Here is a 23,700-nt window from a genome sequence, read left to right as displayed (position 1 = left end):
GTGTGGACTGGAAGCGCTATGGGGGATGCATATTCACTTTAGATTAGCAGGAGCTTCCTGCTGACTGACCCAAGAACCATGACTGACTCCGAAAGGAGTCTCCACCAGAGAGGGGCTTGGGAAGAGGGGAATGGAAAACTGGAGCAGATAGGTGTAATAGAGTGGGAAACTGGGGGAACCTCCTGGCTTGTCCTTGGCTGGAATTGTGTATGGAGAAATCCCAATTGAAAATACAAATTAAAAATTGAACAACTTGTTTTGAAGACACTTGTTTCTGTAATTTCTCTGCATCCAATGCAGCAGCAGCTTTTTGCCTCATCTCAGCAGAGCCGAGCAATAAGGTTGAGCCTACCTCTGTAACAAGCTCAGCACAAGACGGCTGCTAAGCAATCTCCACGCTTCATCTGCTGATCCTCTGTTCTTTCAATAGCAGTGTTAGTCATGAGACCCCTGGAAATAGGCAGGGAGCAGAGGCAGGGGACTAGGGCACATAGCCAGACACTGGCAGGCTTGCTGTATAATGCAGAGTCCCTGCTCTATACCACAGAGGCTGTCTTTCCTGTTCAGTATTTTAATGTGATGTGCCTTGGAAAGCTTTGGTCAGTGAGTGGGAAATGGACATGGTATGAGACAGACTAAACCAGCAGAGAATTCTCTGAACTACTTATGACGTGATTATTTTTTGGTGAGTGGCAGATAAATGCAAGTGCAGTGAAGGCATTTCTATGTCACCTATTGATAAGATGTTGAGTGTACTATTGTGCCTTTTCCATTAGAAATGAAGAACGGGGGAGGGGGACCCTGAGATCATTTGGTAGAAATTGCAGCCTCTAGAACATAATGCTTTGTTGGCTCCTAGAATTCTCCTAGCACTCACTGTCTGATGCACAAAAATCATATCTCCTGAGATGAGTGAAATTCTGAAATGTTCATCATAAACCAACATTTTCAGGTTCTTTTACCTGGAATTACGAAGTAAAAACTAGAAATAAAAGTATTAAATGATAAGGAACAATATCACGGGGTTTATCAAATCTAAGACCATTCTGGGGCAGACCAGAGGCAAGTAGTCGCATGCAAAGTAATGAGCCACTGCAGTTGACTTCCTAAAGGTGAGACTTGCTGTCTAGGTCTTGTTTGTCCTGTGGCTTGAAGTAAGCTAGCAGCTGCTGTCTGGGAAAATAGTTGAGCACGGCTCTGGCAAAGCTATGCTTAAGTCTTTGAATGCAGTTGTTGACAGCAGGGTTTCCCTGTCTATGGTAGTCAGGGTTTTTTGTTTCAGAGCTGTGCTATTCCAATCAAACTACAGAGCCCTACATTACTGAGTAATGCTGGCACCATTATGCTAGGGAGAAGAGCAGAGATGTGCTGTTGCCAACACACATTATAGGGGTGGGGGTAAATGAGCTTCCATCCCTTGATCCCCCTCTTCTTGGCTGTCTGGAGGAGAACAGATGAATGATTTCTCTCCCTGCATCTCACTGCCTCAAGCCCTGTATTCTGCCTAGGAAGGATGAAGGGAATCCAGACAGCTCTGGTTCATTTGCTGAGCAATCTATTCAGATATTATCCTGGACAGTCCCCGTCTGTATTTGTGAAGGTCCTTCCTATGACTGGCTGTCCCTGAGACCAGGCAGAGTGAATTGAGCACCAAAAAACATGTGGATTTTTAAAAAGCTGCTTGTGGCTCTAGATGCAGGGCTTGAGTAAATAAATCTGTTAGAAAGGACAGAATGTTTATGTGGAATGAGCTAGCTCATTCAGTACTTGTACAGTGTCAGCTCTTCAAAGTGTGCGTTCTCTTATTTCCATTAATAGTAGACCTTGATGTTTGAGATCAGGACAGCTACTGAAGCCAATGAGAGCAATGCATTCTCCACGCCATCCCTTAGTCCGGTTTTGTAATGGACTATGGTCATGAACAAATAAAACTATTGATTGTGTCGGGAGGGCAGAGTAGCTGCCAGAGTCTGCTGCCAGAATGTTTGGGTTAGCTTCTCTTCCTTGGAGAGCTAAACTGTATGTGTGTGTTTGTGAAATGTGTACGTGTTACTGTAGAACCCTTTCTAAAGGCTCACGTCTAAAGCTCAGCTTTTTTTTAACTGAAGATTTGATCATTGGTCCCCACTAAAAAGTGAGCGACGGTAGATAATGTTTTTTGTTTGGACCAACAAGTAAGTTGTTCGGCTTGAAATCTTGTGACTTAATACATTTGGTCCAGTGAAAGATGCCAGCTTCTCTACTGCACTGGCTGCCAGCTATAGGGTGAAGACAAATAGGTAAAGTGTGTTGAATAGGAAACTCTCAGAGTAAAAAGGCAACAAACTGTTTTATAGCTTCTTGGCATCTGGCACTCATGCTCTGCCCTCTGTTTGGAGCTTTACCTGTGGGAGGAAATCCTGTGGAGTCGTAGTGAATTGTTCCGTTGAGCGTGACAGTAACAGGACACCATTTATCTGGGAGCCAAGCTACAGGGGACTCAAGTGCTAAACTGGTGAACAAGCAGCAGCTGTTTTACGTTGCCAGCTGAACGAGCTGTCTCCTTACACAAGCAGAGGCAGGAATTCATAGGTTGCTGCAGCAACAGCCAGTTAAAATTATCACTGGGAAGAAGGGGTTTTTTAACCTAACACACACACCCCCCACACCCAATCCTTGACTTCAGACTGCTTTACATTTCTGGGTGCAGTGATCCCTCCAGAACAGGGTTATTGGGGGAAGTTTGCACTGCTTCTGTCAGTGCTGTCTGCTCTGAGGATAAATAGAGGGTTTCACCCATCCAGGGCTATCAGTTCTGCACCTTTCACCTGCGTGCAGTTGACCTATCACTTGAGAATTTTCCCCGGTTACTGACCCTTTTCCCCCACCCCCTCTCTCTTTGCATTTTCAGGACAGCCAGTGCGGGACTGTAATCGATGTAAACATAGAGTGTGCTGTGAAACTGGTAGGAACCAACTGTATCCTCTATCCTGTCAACAGCAAAGACCTACAGCATATCTGGGTGAGAACACAGCCACAATCCTTCTCCTCTCCTCCCAGGGGATCTAGGGGTTTGGTACTTCGCAGGGATGGTGGTGTACCCCAGGCAAGCAGCGCCCCTTGCAAGATGGACACTTCAGTGTTTTGTTGTACACCTGTGACTTGGCTTTATTCTAAATCTACCAGAAATGTCCTTACTGCCGGAGGAAAGTGTAGCATCCAACCCCTTCCCTCCTGTGTTTCTGATCATACTGCTAGATCCCATTAGACTGAGAAGACTGTCAGTATCAAATGGTCTGAGATGCTTCTGCGTTGTGATTAGCTGATGGGATCACCTGACCCTGGCAGTCCCATGACAATGACACAGTCCTAAGCTGCAACACATAGTTACTATATCAACAGGTTACAGAAATGTTTAAAAGAGCAAATCTTTTTTTTTGGTCCGGCTGAAGCAGACTGAGGCATACCTGGTTTTGAGTGGGTGGGTGATTGCAAAACGATAAATTGAAGGCGAAGATTTTCCCTGTTTGTTTCCTTCATTGAGTTGAGAAAATAGACTGGAAACAAGCGTCTTTCCCTCCTTTCCCCCACCCCTCCATAAATGGCTGTAGTGTGAAGCCTTTCTAAAGTGATGAGGAATGTTGCAACCATTCTGCAGAGATATATATTTGTGGGTGGCAGCTACAGGGAGGTTTTCCTGCAAAAGGACATGAGCGTCTCTTCTAGGGTTGGAATAACTGCCCATGAAGGTGAAACTGATCATACTCTGCACTGCTTTACCCAATGTATGCAGGTGCTGCACAAGATTTCCTTTGCACAGCTCTGGCCAGTCCACCTTATAAATAATGTGCAAAGCAATTTACAGATAGATTAAGACCGTTTTCTCTGTTTATGGTCTAAGAAAAAGTCAAGAAAGAGACCAAGCTGTTTTCATTACCTAGAGAATGTAGGTATCGATCGGGCCAATTTTTGCATGCAAAGCATGCACTTCTACAGTATATCTCAATTCCAACTTGCAGCAGCCCTGCTGTTTCAGTCCTGGGCCGTTTTGAGCAGAAGAGATTGCTGGGCAGTCTGCATTGTGTATTGTTTACATGATATTTCAAGGACTTAGGTTGCATTTTACAGTTTGTTTGGTTTTTTTTTCCTTAGCCATTTATGTACGGCGACTACATAGCCTTTGACTGTTGGCTAGGGAAGGTCTATGACTTAAAGAACCAAGTCATCCTGAAGCTCTCCAATGGAGCCAGGTACGTTTCTGAAACAGAACATCCCCTTTACCTTTGGGCGTGGTAACTGTAGTCTCTTTTAAAAGTACTCTAAGCATACGTGACATCTCACTCGTGCAGCCATTACTCTGGTGACAGCAGGTCTTGTGCTCACATTATTTTCAGCCACAGGTGATAACACATTTTGGGCAAGAAGGGGTGTAAAAGTATATATTGGATAGTTGGCAGCTCTGTTACCCCTTAGACGAAGCAAAGCTAATCCCTGACAGTATGATTATGATCCAGAAATCACATAGTCCAGAAGAGGTTTGCGAGGTTGGTAGCTAAAAAAAAACCTCTTTTAAACTGAGCACATTTTGACATTTGAGTCTTTGAGAGACAATAAACAGGGAACCCCGCAGCCCCAATTTTGAGCCTCTTTTTCAGAGGAAAAGCAAATCATTCTGGAGATATTACAGATCACGTAATCTGTAAAAAGCACCATCTTTTGCATTGCGTCTTGCTGTCAGTGAATTATTGGAAATGCCACCTTAGGTCTCATTTCAGAAAAGAGGTATGCCAAAACGTTTGTTAGCTTTCTGGAGCCTGGGTTCCAGCACTGCTCTGAAACAGCTGTGAGTTATGAGTGTTCAGGTTACTAGTAGGCAAAAGACCTCCACCCAACAGCCCACTTCCCTCATAGATTTCATGTGCTCAGTTATGCTTTTTAAAGTGGAGTAGTGTTTACCGAGTTCTTATCTAAAACCAGGGGATTTGCTTTACCCTGGAAAGGACCAGCAGTGTGCGGCGCAAACACACATAGGTATTTCATAGAGTTTAAATCCAGAAAGGGACCTTTAGATAATCTAGTCCAGCGGTAGGCAACCTTTCAGAAGCGGTGTGCTGAGTCTTCATTTATTCACTCTAATTTAAGGTTTTGCGTGCCAGTAATACATTTTAATGTTTTTAGAAGGTCTCTTTCTATAAGTCTATAGAACCTAAACTATTGTTGTATGTAAAGTAAAGAAGGTTTTTAATGTTTAAGAAGCTTCATTTAAAATTAAAATGCAGAGCCCCCCGGACCGGTGGCCAGGACCTGGGCAGTGTGAGTGCCACTGAAAAATCAGCTCACGTGCCACCTTTGGCACACATGCCATAGGTTGCCTACCCCGATCTAGTCTGAACTTCTGTACAACACAAGTCATTAACTTTCACCCAGATACCCTTATGTTAAACTCAAAGACTTGAGTTAAACATTCTAAACTGTGAGCCACAGGCAGAGGACGGGAAAAACCAAGATGCCACCAATTCCTGAGGCCCCTGCAGTGGCAGAGATGCCCAGATGATAGATCTGTGTGGTGCTGTTGAGGTGGCTGACCTCACCATTGCATGGTCTGTCTCCCAGCTCTTCTCTTTGTTTTTCCAGGTGTTCTATGAGCACAGAAGATGGAGCAAAGCTCTATGATGTCTGCCCTCATGTCAGTGACTCAGTAAGTTTCTGGTCCTCTGCAGAATTTCTTTTAGAATCCGCCCAGAACTGGTCTTTTTTTTTTTTAATATAGGTTTCTGCAGGAAGAAAATGTGGCTTTGCCCAATAACTTGTATTTGCCCTACAGCTTAAATACCACGTTGCTGAAAATGTTTTGCTAGATTATTTTTTTTCACATGGAGGGAGCACTTGAGGAGGACACCAATTTAAAAGCACATTACCGTCTGTTAGTAGTCATACTTGTTAGTGTTACAAGTAGCATGTGACAAGTATCAGGGGGTAGCTGTGTTAGTCTGTATCCACAAAAACAACGAGGAGTCCAGTGGCACTTTAAAGACTAACAGATTTATTTGGGCATAAGCTTTTGTGGACAAAAAACCCACTTCAGATGCATGGAGTAAAAAAAAAAAAAAATAGCAGCATGTGAGATCACTAACTGAAAGAAGCTAGTGGACAATACCTTTTCAAGTGTCTTACACAAAGTACAGGTGGTTTCACTGATCCTCGTTATAGTCACCCTGCTTGAAAAGACACTAATGAACATCAACAGAGGATGGAAGAACCCTTCTAAAAATGTTTGATGGAATAACAAAAAAGCATGCCATTTAAGGGTGCTCTGTCAGAATCAGAATGTTTCAAAATTAATTTTTAATAATAAAATTGATGGTATGCCTCTCTAATCCTGACCTGCATCAGCTTTTGCTATTTTAGTGGACACTGCTATTCTTGCTGAATTGTCCCAGACTGTGCACTCTGGAGAGTTGTCTACTAATAACCAGGCTGAGAACACAAAATCTATTGTGTGATAGATTTAAACCTTCAGAAGTAATTGGCTTTTCCTCTTAGATCCTGTCATTCAATACTATTCTAAAGTTTCTTTATTGATGGGTATGGCTGTAGGAATTGCCTACAGTGTAAAGGCTCTTTATTTTGTTGATACAGTTGGCCTCATCCTATGGAAATTCTGCCAGCATCCTAGAATTAGGCAAAATCCTAGTGATCTGCCACCAGATTCCTTAAAGAATGTGATGTCTCTGCTGACGATCAAGTGATGTCAGTTTAATGTGGTGTCTTTTCCTGCAGGATTTCATTGTCCATGGATTGAGGAGAGTCTCAATCTAATTGCTGTCCAATATCTCTAATATCTGATCCCAAAGTGTAAATTGCTTCTCAATGCAGAACAAGTTCAGCCTCTTTACTGTATCGTGGCCTACGTTTTTCAGAGGTGACTGGTGATTTTGGGTGCCCGACTTGAGATGCCCTTTAAAAGGGCAGGATTTCCAGAGCGTGGCTTTTTGTACTTTCTTAGAATTAGGTCTCTGACGTTCAAGGTGTGTCCAGCTGAGGCATTCAATCACAAGTCGCTTTTGAAAACGTCTCTCCTTTTGTTCTTTCTCATTACCGTTAAGTTAGTGCTCAGTATTCCTATGTGTATTCTTGGCACTTATGATTTATATCCTACAGCACTAATCTTATGTACCCTTGACAAATTGCAAGATTTTAAATGATGATCAGTACAAAAATTTGAACACATGAATCAGATTGCTATCTAAACCCCTGAGCCATGCCTCATCCCCAGCTCGGTGTCACCCCAATTGTCATGAACAAAAGTTGCCCAGAAGGTAAATGGTTAGTTCCTAGAGCTTTATTTACAAAAATATGAGTATTAGGTAAATCTGCCTAACAGGGCCTTCAAGTACATGTGCAATATTACTCCCATTTTGCAACTGGGGAAGCAGGGGAAGAGAAGTTCAGTGGCTTGACAGAAGCCATTAATGTCCTTGTGAGAGCAGGTATAAGAAATCAGGGATTCCTGTTGTCCACCCCGGTGCTTAGACCACACTATTTGTTACTAAAAACATTTGCATGAAATCAAGGTAATTGTTCTTTGCGATTACCTCTGCCTCTTCCCCACTAAATTGAAATCCCTTGTTTGTGAATGTGTGATATTCAGTGTGTTGCTATAGAAACTGATGTGATGACTTCAGCAAAGGAATGATGCATAGAAGCAAGGGAACTTGCAAACAGGTCTCTTCGCTTAAAGATATCCTTAGTGATCAAGAACGAGGGAAGAGAAATGCAGAAATCCCATGTCATCACAACAGAATGTTTTCAGGCATTAGCTGCTCTCTGACACACAGTACCCTTATGCTGCCGTTTTCTTTCAGGGCCTTTTCTTTGATGACTCATACGGCTTTTATCCTGGGCAAGTCCTCATTGGTCCGTCAAAAGTCTTCTCCAGTGTGCAGTGGCTTTCAGGTGTGAAGCCTGTCTTGAGCACAAAGAGCAAGTTCAGAGTGGTGGTGGAAGAGGTTAGTGAGCAGACACATGGCTACTTACTATGGGAACAGGGACAATCTTCCTGAAAGAACTGGAACCCCCTGAGACAGTTGTTGTATTTGAGCACTATAGAAGCATGATGAATGCAATTAACTCTTAACCAGTGCGGAAGCACAATTAGAAGCAGACCATGGCTGTTTTTCTTAAAAATCCAGGGGCTAGGTCCAGCCATCTAGAAGTGAAAACCATTTTCCATGTTGAGAATCCATAAGCTTTGGAATCTGATTCAGTAAAGTTCCCAGAAAAAGTGATGTTCTCCTTCCCCTTCCTCTCCTTCATTTTTCAGGTACAAGTGGTGGAACTAAAGGTTACTTGGATCACTAAAAGTTTCTGTCCTGGAGGTACTGACAGTGTAAGTCCCCCACCTTCGGTAATCACGCAGGAGAACTTGTCCAGGTGAGATCTGCTTAAAGTACCCATGTTCCCCACCATCCTAAGATGCCAGGGCAGTCAGTGGATAACATGCCCTTCTTCCAGCAAATAGACATAAGAAATCCAACTTTGTCATCAGCACCCTACGTAGGGAGCTTTATTCCAGCCATTTCCTGTCTCCCAGCCTCAGGGAGCATCATCTGACTGGCTAGTGGAGGTTTTTAGTTTAATGGTAGAAAGGCTGGCGTCACATGCTCTCCTCCAATAGAAGTGCTCCCCAGCTGAACAGCAGGGAGAAAGCATCCAAATTCCTCTTCCCCTTCTGTCCCTCATTTAGCTGCAGTGGACTGAACCTTTGAATCCTACAGCTCCAAGCTCTATTTCAGAAGTGGGAGGGGAAGGCAGCTAACATTGCTTGGCCAGCCAAGGAGCAGTGCCAATGTTGCAGAGCATCTCATACCCCTTGCAGGCCACAGGGTATGCATGTTAGCCATAAGGTACTCTGTTGAAGTGAGGAAAGAGGGTAAGTGAGTTTTGGAACTCTGTAGGAGAACAGAGCCGTGCAATCCCATCTGAAGGTAGCTTCAGGAGCAGGAGTTCTCAGCCTATGGAAAGAAAAAGCAAAATTTTTAATTCTCTCTGGGAGGTTGACAAGAGTAACTAGGCCTTGTATGTGGAGGAGGTGGCTACTCTTCTCCTCCCAGTTCCCAGGTGGCCTGCAAATACTCTATAGCTCTTCCCTTACATCTCTGTGTGTGTATGAGAGAGACTAACCTAAAGAATTCTAGTCTCCTGGGAAATGTTAGTTGTAATGCAAAATTGGTCCCATTTTAATTAGTGCCACCCACATGGATCTCGCATACATCAGCGTATGTACAGGACTGGTGTGCATCAGCATATGCACCCGCTAACTATGTGGAGGTACTACCCATCGCTAGGGTGTTCATTATCTCTTGCTCTGAGGCTGACTGGGGAGGTGACGGTTTTCATCTTCTCACTCTTAACAGAGTAAAGCGTCTGGGGTGCTTCGACCATGCACAGAGGCAGCTCGGGGAAAGATGCCTCTACGTATTTCCTGCCAAAGTGGAACCTGCAAAAATCACTTGTGAATGCCCAGAGAGAAACTGTGTTCTGGGGGAAGGATCAGTCGCCAAGAAGGTGTGTTCCCAGGAAAGTGATGGGCTAGCTTAGCTGGGAGTGTGAGAGGTGGGCACTTGGACGACTTGTATTCCCAACACATCTGCTTGAGTGGTTGGGATTCATGTAGGCTGAATTTTAAATGCTCCTTTTAAAACCTAAATCTTCCCATAAAAGTCATATGGTATACGAAATGTGACCCAGTAAAGTGTAACGGCTTGTTAGTGCTCACAGTCATGTCACCTTGTGCAATGATCCTGTCGCATAGAGCTGAGCAGGTTTTGGGCTGGATCAGTTACTTGGATGAGCTCTCTGGGAACGCCTACATGGTGTAGGAAGTGGGGTTAGCCATACAGTTGGTGGCATTCTTTTCTCTGCATCACTGCAGAGCCAGTGCCATAGCAAAGTGCCAGCGGACAACTGTGGTGTTAGAGGTTCCATCTTTTCAGCATAATAATGAAGTCCTGACCACTTGGGCCATTAAAGAACCCATATTTTTGCATAACTGTAGGGATGTTAAACTTGGTTTCCTAGCAGAGTCTTACTCTGTTCACTTAAATTTCCAGTACAGTAACACATTGGGAAAAGCATTCATTTCCTGTGCTGAACTGTCTTGTGTTGGCAAACAACTAAGTGCCATGTACCACCCAAGGGCAGCTGCATTTCAGCGGCAAGGAGATGAGCCGCCTGTGTAGCTTTGTACATTCCATTTAGTTAATTTTGTAAAGTGTCAGAGGATCTTTCATAATAAAAGGCACTATATAAACTGAATATAGTTTTATTAAAGAGCCCTCGGACCTGGATTTTCCACCTGGACTCTTGCACAGTCATGCCAAAAGTTAATTACACAGTGCCCTAGCCAACATCCCCTGCTCTTTGTAAAACCATTTATATTCTCCCTGGCTGCTGCCTGTGCTAGCATGGTAACTCCATGAGCAATAGCTCATTGCTTTCTAAAATGCTCTGAGATAGGTGGAGTGTGAAAAGGGCCAAAGAGGGTCACATTCTAGTCTGTACATCGTCCCTCCTATTGGCCATGTAACGTGTTTGCTGTGTGTCCAGGCACCCAGACTCCTGTTTATTTACTGGCCAGCATTGCTCTCTCTAGGTGAGGAGATTGCTGAAAAAGCAGATCGTGAAGATCATGTCATGCACCCCAGATTCTCAGGGTACCAATGAACTGCCTGATGGAGAGTCTATTGCAGCTGCTGACCAAAAATCGGAAGAACTTAAAACCAGATCCAAATGTGAACTAGGGGACTCTGCCAATGGCACACTACACCTGGGAGAATTAAAGGAGGAGCAGCCTGAAGAAATGGGAAAGGAGACTTCTTGCGCAGCAGCTGGGCGACAGCAGCAGCCACCTTTCCTGCTGAAAGACGATGGGTCACCTGACTACAGGCTCCAGTCAATGGAACAAGATGCTGATGATGAGGCAGCCGATGACACAGATGACACCAGCTCTGTGACCTCTTCGGCGAGCTCCACTGCCTCTTCCCAGAGTGGCAGTGGCATAGGGCGCAAGAAGAGCATTCCCCTCTCTATCAAAAACTTGAAGCGGAAGCATAAGAAGAAGAAGACTAAGATCTCCAGGGAGTTTAAACCAGGAGACAGGTAGGTTCAGATTTCCATCCCCAGTCAATCACCTTGCTAAACCTTCCCTTCTCTGAATTCTCAAATGCAAACCCAAGTTCGGGTAAGCACGGAGATCAGGCTGAGTGTCCTTTTGCATGTCACCTGAGAGCATGGCTCTGGAATAACGAACAGCTGTTACCTTCTAAGGGCTAAGGGCCCTTTGTGAAATGTGTTTGGTTTCAGTCCCCCTGCTGATGGAAAGGTGTCCACATCACATTAAATCGATATGGTCAGATTCCAGTAGTACCTAGAGGCCCCAACATGAGCGCAGGCCCCCGTGGTACCTGCTGCTCTGTGTGCAGAGAGGAAGAGGTGATATGGTTCCAAAGAGCTTTGTCTAAGTAAAACATTAAATGATGCCCTTGTTGGCAGTTCAGCAAGGAGGGATGGAGATGAAGACTGAACTCTGTCCAGTCACTCTTAAATGATCCCTCTAGAACAGCACTGAGGTACATTGTCACATACTATACCTGTGCCGCAGTCTCAGGACTGTTGAATTAGCATCTTTCACTAGTACCAAATTCATATAAAAATTTAAAAAACCACAGCACGAGAGCACTGGGGAAATAAGTCTGTCAGCATCCAGGGATTTAGCATAACCCATGCTTCAAGTGCCCCTTTATGGCAGTAAATGTAGATACTTAGATGAGAATCTTTTCAGAGAGGAGTAAGTGAGGATGAGGGAGATCCGGTAGCACAGAAGTAATGTGGGAAACAGTATACTTCAGTCACTGTTCATTTGATTATCTCCATTTGCTTCAGTATAAGTGGAGCACTGTTGCTCTGGAATACTTTCCCAAAGGCTGGGAGAAACGTCCAAAAGCATTGGAGCTCAGGGGAGCAGTGTTAAAGTGGGCAAGATGAAAGGCACCAAAAAGGAGTAGGATTTTGTGGAAACAGCATCAATAAGTATGTAGCCTCTATTTCCCTCACACACACAACTTCTATCTTTCTAATGCAATTGAAGGGGGTCCCAGATGGGCAGCTTTGATAGCTGATTGCAGTTGACATGAAGAAGGCAGTGGACAGGGACCTGTTTTTACCTAAGCTGAGGACAGATGGCTCCATTGCCAGGCAAACATATAGAACATAGTCCCTAAGGCTCTTTGAAGACATGACATCAAGAGTGTAAAAAGTTACTTTTTGTAGCGCATGAAACCCCAGATGGCACTTAAAGGGGTTATATGGCAGCTGGTCGTTAACCACCATGAAATGCCCTGGGTGCCTATTGCTTGAATAAGCAGACAGAAAACTGATGAGACTTTGTAGGCACAACAGCTGAAATACTGTTGGAAAGAGTGAAGTGAACGGAATGTACCAATTGAATTGGCTCGATGCAGCTGGAAGTACCAGATCTGATGGGTCAGCCACATGGGTGCCTCTAACTAACTGCATGAAAGCAATGCAGCCTGTAACGTTAGCTTAGTTTGTTAAATGGGAATGGCTTTACTGTGGCGGCACCTGAAGCCCTGGTAAATTCTTTTGGGGGTGCCACTAAGGGATTCCATTGCCACCTCCTTTCATTTCAAACAGCGATTGACTCACTTAAAGAGGTTAAAACTGTTTTCCCATTATAAACCTTCATCTCAACACCGACCCTCCAACTTCCCCATAAAGAAACAAGTCCCCCTGAAATGTCACATGCCACATATCTCCTCCCATGGTAGAATTTTTCTGAGACGTTCTGCTGTTGACTCTCTAAAAAAAGGAAATCCTATTGTATGTATTTGCCCATTACAGCTTCTAATATCTCCATACTTTTATTGGCTTTAATAAGGAGAGATGTTCAAAAGCCATAAAGATGTATCTGAAAAATAGCATGTGATTGAGTGTACTGGGCACTGTGGGAGGCATGGATGGGGCTAACTAAGGGTTTGTTGGAATAGTGCTATAAAGAGGTATTGTACCGCTTCCCCTGTGGGGGAAGAAGAGGTACTTGCCCAGCCACGGGGTCCAGAAACAAGGAGAAACTGGGAAACTGCCCATCTTTCTATACTACTTGCAAGAGATTTTGTACGTTAAGGATGAATAAACCGAATCTCCTCAACAGTATAGATCCAGTAGCATATTGTCATTACTGAACAAAATGGGGCAGAGTTAAGGTTTGATGGGATGATTGAGTGATTCTAGGGCAATGAGAACTTGGCTGGATCCCTTAACTGTTCATTTTCAGACTCTCACGTGTGTTTGCCGGGAGAGGATTAACATGTAGAATTTTTGTGAAGTGTAACTTCTGGGGATGTTCACTGGATCCTATTGGAACTTGCTTTCATTCTTAATTCTTCTTCAACGAAGGTTTCAGTTAGGGAATATTAAATGTAAATGTCCAGTAGCTTGGTCACTAATTTAATTTTTTATTAAAGGTCTGAGTATAGCCCCTAGCAAAAATAGCTTGGCACCTTTGCTCCATAGATTCTGCTAACCTGATCCAAATCAGGAATGCTGTTCAGTGTGGTTCTTTGTATGGCAGTATGTGCACCCATGAGTGTATTTAGGATGGAAGAATCCCATGCTCCGCTACAGACTAGGGACCGAGCGGCTAGGCAGCAGTTCTGCAAAAAAGGACTTAGGGGTTACAGTGGACGAGAATCTGGATATGAGTCAACAGTGTGCCCTTGTGGCCAAGAAGGCTAACAGCATTTTGGGTAGTATAAGTTGGGGCATTGCCAGCAGATGGAGGGACGTGATCGTTCCCCTCTATTTGACATTGGTGAGGCCTCATCTGGAGTACTGTGTCCAGTTTTGGGCCCCACACTACAAGAAGGATGTGGAAAAATTGGAAAGCATCCAGCGGAGGGCAACAAAAATTATTAGGGGGCTGGAGCACGTGACTTATGAGGAGAGGTTGAGGGAACGGGGATTGTTTAGTCTGCAGAAGAGAAGAATGAAGGAGGATTTGATAGCTGCTTTCAACTACCTGAAAGGGGGTTCCAAAGAGGATGGATCTAGACTGTTCTCAGTGGTAGCAGATGACAGAACAAGGAGTAATGGTCTCAAGTTGCAGTGTGGGAGGTTTAGGTTGGATATTAGGAAAAACTTTTTCACTAGGAGTGTGGTGAAGCACTGGAATGCGTTACCTAGGGAGGTGGTGGAATCTCCTTCCTTTGAGGGTTATAAGGTCAGGCTTGACAAAGCCCTGGCTGGGATGATTTAGTTGGGGATTGGTCCTGCTTTGAGCTGGGGGTTGGACTAGGTGACCTCCTGAGGTCCCTTTGAACCCTGATATTCTATGATTCGAGCTTATGAAAACTGTGGACTGTAGCAAATGCTTCTGGATTGGCGGTGGGAAGGGTACGTGTGATTAGGAGGTTTAAAAATGAAAGGGGCAGGAAGATGAGACCCTCGTGTCAAAAACAGGATTGTTCTATGCTTGGGTTTGTCTTTGTGCGGTAGAGGTGATCATATGTGAGAGTGGCCAGGAAGTAAAGTTTTTGTTGTCTTTAAACTGAACACCATTCTGCTTTTCAAAGGAAGAGGCAGTGTCGAACCTGTCTCCAAAGGGCTGAGATATAATATGCAGCTTTAGTCTTCCTTTTCATCCCCATGACCCCAGCTTCAAAGATTTCTCAGAACTTTCAGCAGAGCTCCAGACAGAAGGCACTTCAAGCCTTTGGAACCTAAGATTTTTCCCTACTGAAGTGGTTGGATGTGGCAGGGGTCCCAGGGAGGGCAGCCAGGAAGGGGGGGGGGTTGGGTGGGGTGGTGGGGAGCAGTCAGGGAGAAGGGGTGGTTGGATGGGGCAGGGGTCCGGGGGGGGGGGAATCAGGAATGAGAGGAGGGGTTGAATGGAGTGGGGGGGGGCAGTTGGGGTGGGAGTTCCGGGGGCAGTCAGGAGACAGGGAAGGGGGGGGTGGATGGGGCGGGAGTTCCAGGGGGGCAGGGTTTGGATGGGGCAAGGGTCCCAGAGGGGGCAATTACAAATGAGAGGAGGGGTTGAATGGGGTGGCAGAGGGCAGTCGGGGGGGGGAAGTGGGGGCAGGGGGGCATCAAGCTGGGGTGGGTGGGAATCCGGGGCAGGGGCCAGGCCACGCCTGGCTGTTTGGGGAGGCCCTCCATACAATTTCCGAAACCTGATGCAGCCCTCAGGGCAAAATGTTTGCCCGCCCCTGGCCCACAGGCATAAGTGAACCCATTCAGCCTGAGTACTGGTTCCTGACCTTAAAATCCCATCTCTTGACTTACTACTGCCAGGTGTGAAACATGGGTACCCTTTTGAACTTAGAGTGCTTGGCAGCCCAGATTTTCCTACCATTGCTCTGTGCACTTAGCTTTGGCTTCTTGTGTTGGGACAAGCCCCAAAATGGGTAAAGTCAGTTGGTAGAGGGGTCTGCTTATTTTCTTCTGCTCTCCACAGGTGGCAGCTTCATTAAAGCTCTCTCTCTTACGTTCAGAGTTGCTGTAGAAGTGGTGACCACGATGACTTCGGCTGATGTGATGTGGCAGGATGGCACTGTGGAGACCAATATTCGCTCCAACGAGTTGTTTCCAGTCCATCATCTGGACAACAATGAGTTTTGCCCTGGGGACTTCGTGGTGGACAAAAGAGGTACTGGGTGAAAAATAAGCTCTGGGGGAAAAAGCAAATCATCATTTTTATTACAAGGAATAAGAGCTTTGCAATTGTCTATTTTGGTTTGTCTATTTGGTTTGGTGCATATGATGATGCAGACGCCTGAGCAGTTAAAATCAATAACACTTACCCCAAAAGATCCAATGACTTTCATATCTGAAAAGCACTTTCAGAGTAGATTGATGAGTCTAGCCTCACAAGCCCTTCAGGAGGTGGGCAGAGTAGTGTCCATGTTCTACAGTCTGGGATGCTGAGGCACACAGCTTAAGTGACCTGCCCAAGGTCACACACTGAGTCAGTGATAGAGGTGGGAATAGAACCCAAATCTCCAGACTCCCCAGCCTATACTTTTGCCATGAGACCAACCTTTGCACTCCAGTGCTATCCTTTTGCTTTTTGTTTTCTAATATAAAATCAGTTATTGCACCCCTTCTATTTAAGTGCAAATGTGTAGTAAGAAACAAGTACTTAAATATGGCTCTGGTAACTCTACGTATACATGGTTTGTAGGCTTTAAAAAGGTTTTATTATATAGGGCTGAACCTGTGTGAAATAGTTGGGGATGAATTGGATTTGCCAACCTTTTGTTAGCACACAACCAACCTCCCCTTTCCCTGGGAATCTTAAAGGATCTCTCTTGATCTGAGGACACCCTTTATACTTGCCTGCCCCAGCACCAGAGCGATGAAAGGAATGAATCGCACACAGTTTAGCTTTACCTGGATGCCATTCCCAACAAGATTCTCACACTACTATATTTATCTAAAAAGTTTTCTGTGATTAAAAGTGGCCTTTTTCTTCCCCTTTCCTGACAAGAAACAAATCACTCCAAAAGTATGTGAGCGTCTCACTTCTTGACTTTCCCAAGGCTTAGGAGCTAAGTAACGGTTCTAAGAGACCCAATTCTCTGCAGGAGTTTAGTGCTCATGAATGTGAAGGATGAATGGCACTTGGCCTAGCTTTAAACTACTGCATGCATCTCCCTCTTCCCTAGCAGCAGTTCAAGACCTCATCTAATCTTAATTCTTTAGACAGTGATGAGCACAGCCTCAGAGTTTTTAAAAAAAAAAATTAAAACAAACAAAAAAAACTTTGCTCTCTTCCCCCATAGGTAGGAGTAAATTGTTCTAATTGTAGGGCTTTTGTTTGGGGGCAAGGGATTGTTTCTGATTGTTGTGTTTATAATATATATAGTTGGAAAGCTAAGTCAGAGATGAGTGTGGTGCTCACTTTTACCAGTGGTCATTGTTAGAGCCCTGTGCAGATACTAACTTTGAATTGGCAGCCGATCCGTGATCTGCAAAAATGGTCCATGGATATAAAGCTGATTTCCGCAGATCTGTAGGCTCTAGTCATTGTTATCTCATCGGGGAGCCCATTCCTTGGGCTGAAAGATGCTGTGGCCTTATGGGTTAGGCGTTGCTTGTGGAAGCAAGAGATGGAGGCTTAGACTTTCAAAGTTGCATAGGGGAAACGAGCATCTAGAGCTCATTAATGTCTAGTAAATTGTCAGGCCCAGGTTCTAGTTTTGTCTGACAAATTTTTAAGAATTCCTGCCTCCTCCTTCACCTCCCTTCCCTGCCAAATGCCGTCCAGAAAACCCTACAACCTGCTGCTCTTTATAACCTGGAAAGAGAGAGGAATCAAACTCTTTAAAGCCCACTGGGGAGGTTTATTGCCAGTCAGTTTTATATGGAAGGCACTGATGGCAGATGCAGTCCAAGTCCAGCTTCTGTGAAAGGGTGTTCCCTGCACACAGGTCTCCCTTTATTGACTGACAGTTTCATTGTTCCAGTGGAACGTAGCCGTTGTGGGAAATCATGATCATGGAGGAAGAGACGCCTTGTAGCTACGGCCCATCCCAGGCAGCCCTCTTGGCCCATCAGTACCCACACTTGAAGTGGACTCTTTGGCTCTTCATTGAATAGTGTAGAGAGCAGAGCATCAAGGTGAAGTGGCCACTGATCTGGCACTGCAACTCCCTAAAGACAAGTGTGCCCACCTGGGATCTCTCTACCCACCCTCTGGCTAGATGGCCCTTTAAAGTTACACGACTCTTTCCTTATTTGCTCAGAACACCCCAGCTCCGTTGTTGCTTTCATCCTGGCATTGCACACAGGTGAAGGATGGGTTCACAATTTGACAGTTGGCAACCCTAGCTGCCATGTAACAAGATCCATTCTCCTGATTTCCCTGTCTCGAGTGGAGCTGCTGGGCTGTAATGCCTCGCAGTGAAGCCAGAGGTGACTTCCCCTGGTGCTGCTGCCAGAAAGATCAAACAAAGCTTATTGATCAGACTAAAGAGATGAGAACAGTCACTGTTGGTCCAGCTTTTCACTTGGATATTTTCCTCCTTTCCACCCTGACCAAAAGCTCAGACCTCCCAGGACCCTGCTGTGTACGGAGTGGTGCAGTCAGGCGACCACATCGGCCGCACCTGTGTAGTAAAATGGTTCAAGCTGAAGGCCAGCGGAGACGATGTTGAGGTAGGTGAAGCAGCCTGCTCCTCCTAGTTGGGGCTGTCTGAGAGGAGTGAAGTACACAACAGCGCTTACTCTGTATGCTTCCACCCTGAAATAAGTCACCTTTAGGATTAGCGGAGTGGGGCATGTTACTGCTCTGGTGTCAAGACTGGTTATGGCGACATTTTTCTCTGTGGCTATGTCTACCCTGCACGCCTCTTGAGGCAGCGCAAAGTGTACGTGTAGCTACACGCAGCCGTGAAAAGCAGGCCACGTCCACACTGGGGGTGTCACTACGCGTGTCAGTGAAAGGCTCTGGCAGAGGGGAAAGGCTTCAGCAGTTCCCCCCGCAGGGAGCTAGCAGAGCCCTGACCTGCAACTGGGGGAGGCTCCAGCAGTGGGGAGGCAGTGGGACACTACATAGCTGAAAATAGCAGCATAGGCAGGAAGGTAGGGCTTGGGTGAGCAGAGAGCCATGTAGGGTATGTGCTCAGTGCATACCCGCTCCCTTCAGGTGTGTCTGTGTTCTGCTCTCCTGAGCTGTGACTCACTGTCCACGCTGCTAGTGTATACACACCACCACCAAAAGAAGCACGCAGTGTAGATGTAGCCTGTGTTTCTGCGGGTGGTGACCTGGCACAGAGCAGGCATGTTCAAAGATTTGCACACCCCATCATCCTGGAGCAGCTGGGTTTTTTTTCCCCTCAGTTATCTATGAATTTCTGCCTTTGGCCAGGAGAGGGGCTGGTGCTGAAACAAGCAACCACAGTTGATTTCTTAAAGCTTTGGTGCTGGGCCTCTGACTTTTTCCACCTCTACTAGTTGGCAGAGAAGCCCATTGCTCAGTGGTTGTCCGAAACACCATGAGAGCGCTCTTGACCCGTCACTCTCATTTACAGACCACATCTTTCTCCCCCACCAAGTCCAGGAGCTCGGAGTATTTCATCTTGCTGGCTCCTGTTAGGCTGTGGGCAAGTTGGAGGAGTGCTGCCATGGCCCCTCTAAACCTGGCTCATTCTTCCTTTGTCCCCCCCTCAGCGTGGTGCATGTGGTGTAAGTGACCAGGGCTAGTTCAGGCTTAGAACAAAATCTCAGGCTATGTCTACGCAACATCACTTACAGCGGCGCAACTGCACTGCTGTAGTGCTTCTGGTGAAGGTGCTTTAAGCTGATGGGAGAGAGCTCTAGGGGCAGCTTAATATCTCCTGCCTCCATGAGTGGTGGTAGCTGGGTTGGTGGGAGAAGCACTGGGAGAAGCACTCTCCACACCTGCGCTTATGTCGGTATAACTTACTTTGCTCAGGTATAGCTTAGAATCATAGAATCTCAGGGTTGGAAGGGACCCCTGAAGGTCATCTAGTCCAACCCCCTGCTCGAAGCAGGACCAATTCCCAGTTAAATCATCCCAGCCAGGGCTTTGTCAAGCCTGACCTTAAAAACCTCTAAGGAAGGAGATTCTACCACCTCCCTAGGTAACGCATTCCAGTGTTTCACCACCCTCTTAGTGAAAAAGTTTTTCCTAATATCCAATCTAAACCTCCCCCATTGCAACTTGAGACCATTACTCCTCGTTCTGTCATCTGCTACCATTGAGAACAGTCTAGAGCCATCCTCTTTGGAACCCCCTTTCAGGTAGTTGAAAGCAGCTATCAAATCCCCCCTCATTCTTCTCTTCTGCAGGCTAAACAATCCCAACTCCCTCAGCCTCTCCTCATAAGTCATGTGTTCTAGACCCCTAATCATTTTTGTTGCCCTTCGCTGGACTCTCTCCAATTTATCCACATCCTTCTTGTAGTGTGGGGCCCAAAACTGGACACAGTACTCCAGATGAGGCCTCACCAATGTCGAATAGAGGGGAACGATCACGTCCCTCGATCTGCTCGCTATGCCCCTACTTATACATCCCAAAATGCCATTGGCCTTCTTGGCAACAAGGGCACACTGCTGACTCATATCCAGCTTCTCGTCCACTGTCACCCCTAGGTCCTTTTCCGCAGAACTGCTGCCTAGCCATTCGGTCCCTAGTCTGTAGCTGTGCATTGGGTTCTTCCATCCTAAGTGCAGGACCCTGCACTTATCCTTATTGAACCTCATCAGATTTCTTTTGGCCCAATCCTCCAATTTGTCTAGGTCCTTCTGTATCCTATCCCTCCCCTCCAGCGTATCTACCACTCCTCCCAGTTTAGTATCATCCGCAAATTTGCTGAGAGTGCAATCCACACCATCCTCCAGATCATTTATGAAGATATTGAACAAAACCGGCCCCAGGACCGACCCTTGGGGCACTCCACTTGATACCGGCTGCCAACTACACATGGAGCCATTGATCACTACCCGCTGAGCCCGACAATCTAGCCAGCTTTCTACCCACCTTATAGTGCATTCATACAGCCCATACTTCCTTAACTTGCTGACAAGAATACTGTGGGAGACCGTGTCAAAAGCTTTGCTAAAGTCAAGAAACAATACACCCACTGCTTTCCCTTCATCCACAGAACCAGTAATCTCATCATAAAAGGCGATTAGATTAGTCAGGCATGACCTTCCCTTGGTGAATCCATGCTGGCTGTTCCTGATCACTTTCCTCTCATGCAAGTGCATCAGGATTGATTCTTTGAGGACCTGCTCCATGATTTTTCCAGGGACTGAGGTGAGGCTGACTGGCCTGTAGTTCCCAGGATCCTCCTTCTTCCCTTTTTTAAAGATTGGCACTACATTAGCCTTTTTCCAGTCATCCGGGACTTCCCCGGTTCGCCACGAGTTTTCAAAGATAATGGCCAATGGCTCTGCAATCACAGCCGCCAATTCCTTCAGCACTCTCGGATGCAACTCGTCCGGCCCCATGGACTTGTGCATGTCCAGCTTTTCTAAATAGTCCCTAACCACCTCTATCTCCACAGAGGGTTGGCCATCTCTTCCCCATTTTGTGATGCCCAGCGCAGCAGTCTGGGAGCTGACCTTGTTAGTGAAGACAGAGGCAAAAAAAGCATTGAGTACATTAGCTTTTTCCACATCCTCTGTCACTAGGTTGCCTCCCTCATTCAGTAAGGGGCCCACACTTTCCTTGGCTTTCTTCTTGTTGCCAACATACCTGAAGAAACCCTTCTTGTTACTCTTGGCATCTCTTGCTAGCTGCAGCTCCAGGTGCGATTTGGCCCTCCTGATATGATTCCTACATGCCCGAGCAATATTTTTATACTCTTCCCTGGTCATATGTCCAACCTTCCACTTCTTGTAAGCTTCTTTTTTATGTTTAAGATCCGCTAGGATTTCACCATTAAGCCAAGCTGGTCGCCTGCCATATTTACTATTCTTTCGACTCATCGGGATGGTTTGTCCCTGTAACCTCAACAGGGATTCCTTGAAATACAGCCAGCTGTCCTGGACTCCTTTCCCCTTCAAGTTAGTCCCCCAGGGGATCCTGGCCATCCGTTCCCTGAGGGAGTCGAAGTCTGCTTTCCTGAAGTCCAGGGTCCGTATCCTGCTGCTTACCTTTCTTCCCTGCGTCAGGATCCTGAACTCAACCAACTCATGGTCACTGCCTCCCAGATTCCCATCCACTTTTGCTTCCCCCACTAATTCTACCCGGTTTGTGAGCAGCAGGTCAAGAAAAGCGCCCCCCCCCCCAGTTGGCTCCTCTAGCACTTGTGCCAGGAAATTGTCCCCTACGCTTTCCAAAAACTTCCTGGATTGTCTATGCACCGCTGTATTGCTCTCCCAGCAGATATCAGGAAAATTAGTCACCCATGAGAATCAGGGCATGCAGATCTAGCTTACGTGACTTAGTCACACCCCATGAGAATCTAGGCATGCAGATCTAGCTTACGTGACTTAGTCACACCCCGAACGACAGAAGTTATACCACAGTCATTTGTAGTGTAGACATAACCCAGGCTGCCCCAGAGACACATCCCTGTGTCTAATACTAATTCCTCATGCTAGTAAATAGTGGTGCTTTTCTCAGAGCGAAAGCAAAGGTGATCCGCTTTGGCGGGGGGGATGCTATTTCCTATTAAGTCATGAGCCTTTTATCCAACCCTCCTACCAGCTGTGCTGGTTCGGAGATCATGGAACCTGTATCCAAAATAAATCCTGTCTCTGGCTCTGCTCAGCTCACCTTCTAGCTGTTTTTGAGAGAGCTGGATGTTCACAGGGGGTGTACCGTGGTTCCCATTGGCTCATGATTCATGCAGTGTAAAACCTAAGAGAAAAGGTGAGGATGAACTGGATGAAAAGGCAGGATGCCAATTTACCCCTTACACCTTTTCTGAGGTGACACACGTAATATCAAATAGCAGGTCAGAGCGCAGCAGCAGGCACCAGATGTATTAGCAGCGAATGGTCACAAGACGTCAAGTGGCCACGGGTGCTGGGATCCAAACTGCAGGTGCAGGAAGCATTTTAAGTGTCCAAAGCAGAATCTAGAAATCAGTTCAGTAGTTTGGAGTTAACCCATGCACGTGTGTGTTCTCTTCAATGCCAGCTGATGGGGGAGGAGGAGGATGTGAGTGTGTATGATATTGCTGATCACCCCGACTTCCGCTTCCGAACCACCGACATTGTGATTCGCATTGGCAATGCTGAGGAGGGAGCGTTGGCCAAGGAAGATGAGGTGAGTCTGAGCCATGGTCATTTTGCCCGAAGCAGCCTGCAGTCATTTTAGCTGGGATTTCCTAAGGGTCCTAAGAGAGTTGGATTCCCCAAGTCCCATTTGGGTACCTAGTGCCCACAATCTTCTTTGAAAATCCCAGCCTCTCGTGTTGCCTGATACCGCTGTATTTTCTGCCCCCGGCTTAGCCTGAAAGGTCCCATGTGTACAAGACACTTGTCCACCCTGGACAGAGTCAAAGGGCACTGGAATGAAGATACAAACCTGGAGGCCTAAGTAGGCACCATCTCAGATTTTAACCGAGGTCACTCTGAAATCCTCTTTGCCAGGGTGAAAAGGGATTAAACCTGCCCTGAAAGTTGAAGCAACTAGAACCAAAAATGGAGAATGAAATTTGTTTGCCTTAATTTAAATCCAACAAGTATCTGTGTAGGGATTCCAAGTCAGGTTTTCAGTATAACTTCTAAGATGGAAAGTCCAGCGCAGCCCCAAACAGAGGGAGATTGAAGATCAGTTTATGTCTATAGCTAGTGACATTTGTTTTGCTTTGAGAAATAGGGCCGTTATTGTTATAAACTGGATTTACATGCTTAAATTGGATTAAGGAGTCAGGAGGGGTCTGAGGGGGACCTCCCTTTTGGAAAGAATGCGAGCTGTTCACTGGTAGTGGACCTCCTTAAGGCTGCAGGTCTTGCAGACCCTAGAAGTGACTCTTACGCTAACAGAGGTCTGCAGGGTAGAAGTGTAAGACGACGTCTCAGCTCTCTGATAGGCCAAGTAGCAGTAGCATGTCTAAGCTCCAGCAGCATGAAATACATGCCTAAAGCTGCTCACCTGGCCTGTGTAAACTTTATTCCAGTTTAAGAAGCTATTTATTCTGAATGCACTAAACATGGGCT

General features: G+C 46.0%; 1 protein-coding gene across 1 annotated transcript in view; it reads left to right on the top strand.

The window, feature by feature from the left end:
• UBE2O (ubiquitin conjugating enzyme E2 O) overlaps window positions 1–23,700 on the top strand; it is a 96,504-nt gene that overhangs the window by 60,716 nt on the left and 12,088 nt on the right. The window contains exons 3-12 of the mRNA XM_048818186.2: window positions 2,891–3,001; window positions 4,132–4,229; window positions 5,614–5,677; window positions 7,845–7,988; window positions 8,303–8,412; window positions 9,396–9,546; window positions 10,634–11,139; window positions 15,552–15,706; window positions 18,104–18,216; window positions 22,676–22,804. Coding sequence (XP_048674143.1) covers window positions 2,891–3,001; window positions 4,132–4,229; window positions 5,614–5,677; window positions 7,845–7,988; window positions 8,303–8,412; window positions 9,396–9,546; window positions 10,634–11,139; window positions 15,552–15,706; window positions 18,104–18,216; window positions 22,676–22,804 — 1,581 coding nt within the window. The remainder of the gene's footprint in view (window positions 1–2,890; window positions 3,002–4,131; window positions 4,230–5,613; window positions 5,678–7,844; window positions 7,989–8,302; window positions 8,413–9,395; window positions 9,547–10,633; window positions 11,140–15,551; window positions 15,707–18,103; window positions 18,217–22,675; window positions 22,805–23,700) is intronic.

The sequence above is a fragment of the Caretta caretta genome, chromosome 14 (assembly GCF_965140235.1).
Source record: "Caretta caretta isolate rCarCar2 chromosome 14, rCarCar1.hap1, whole genome shotgun sequence".
Classification (NCBI taxonomy): Eukaryota; Metazoa; Chordata; order Testudines; family Cheloniidae; genus Caretta; species Caretta caretta.
Note: the sequence above shows the minus strand (reverse complement) of the source record. Positions and strands in the feature narration are given on the sequence as shown.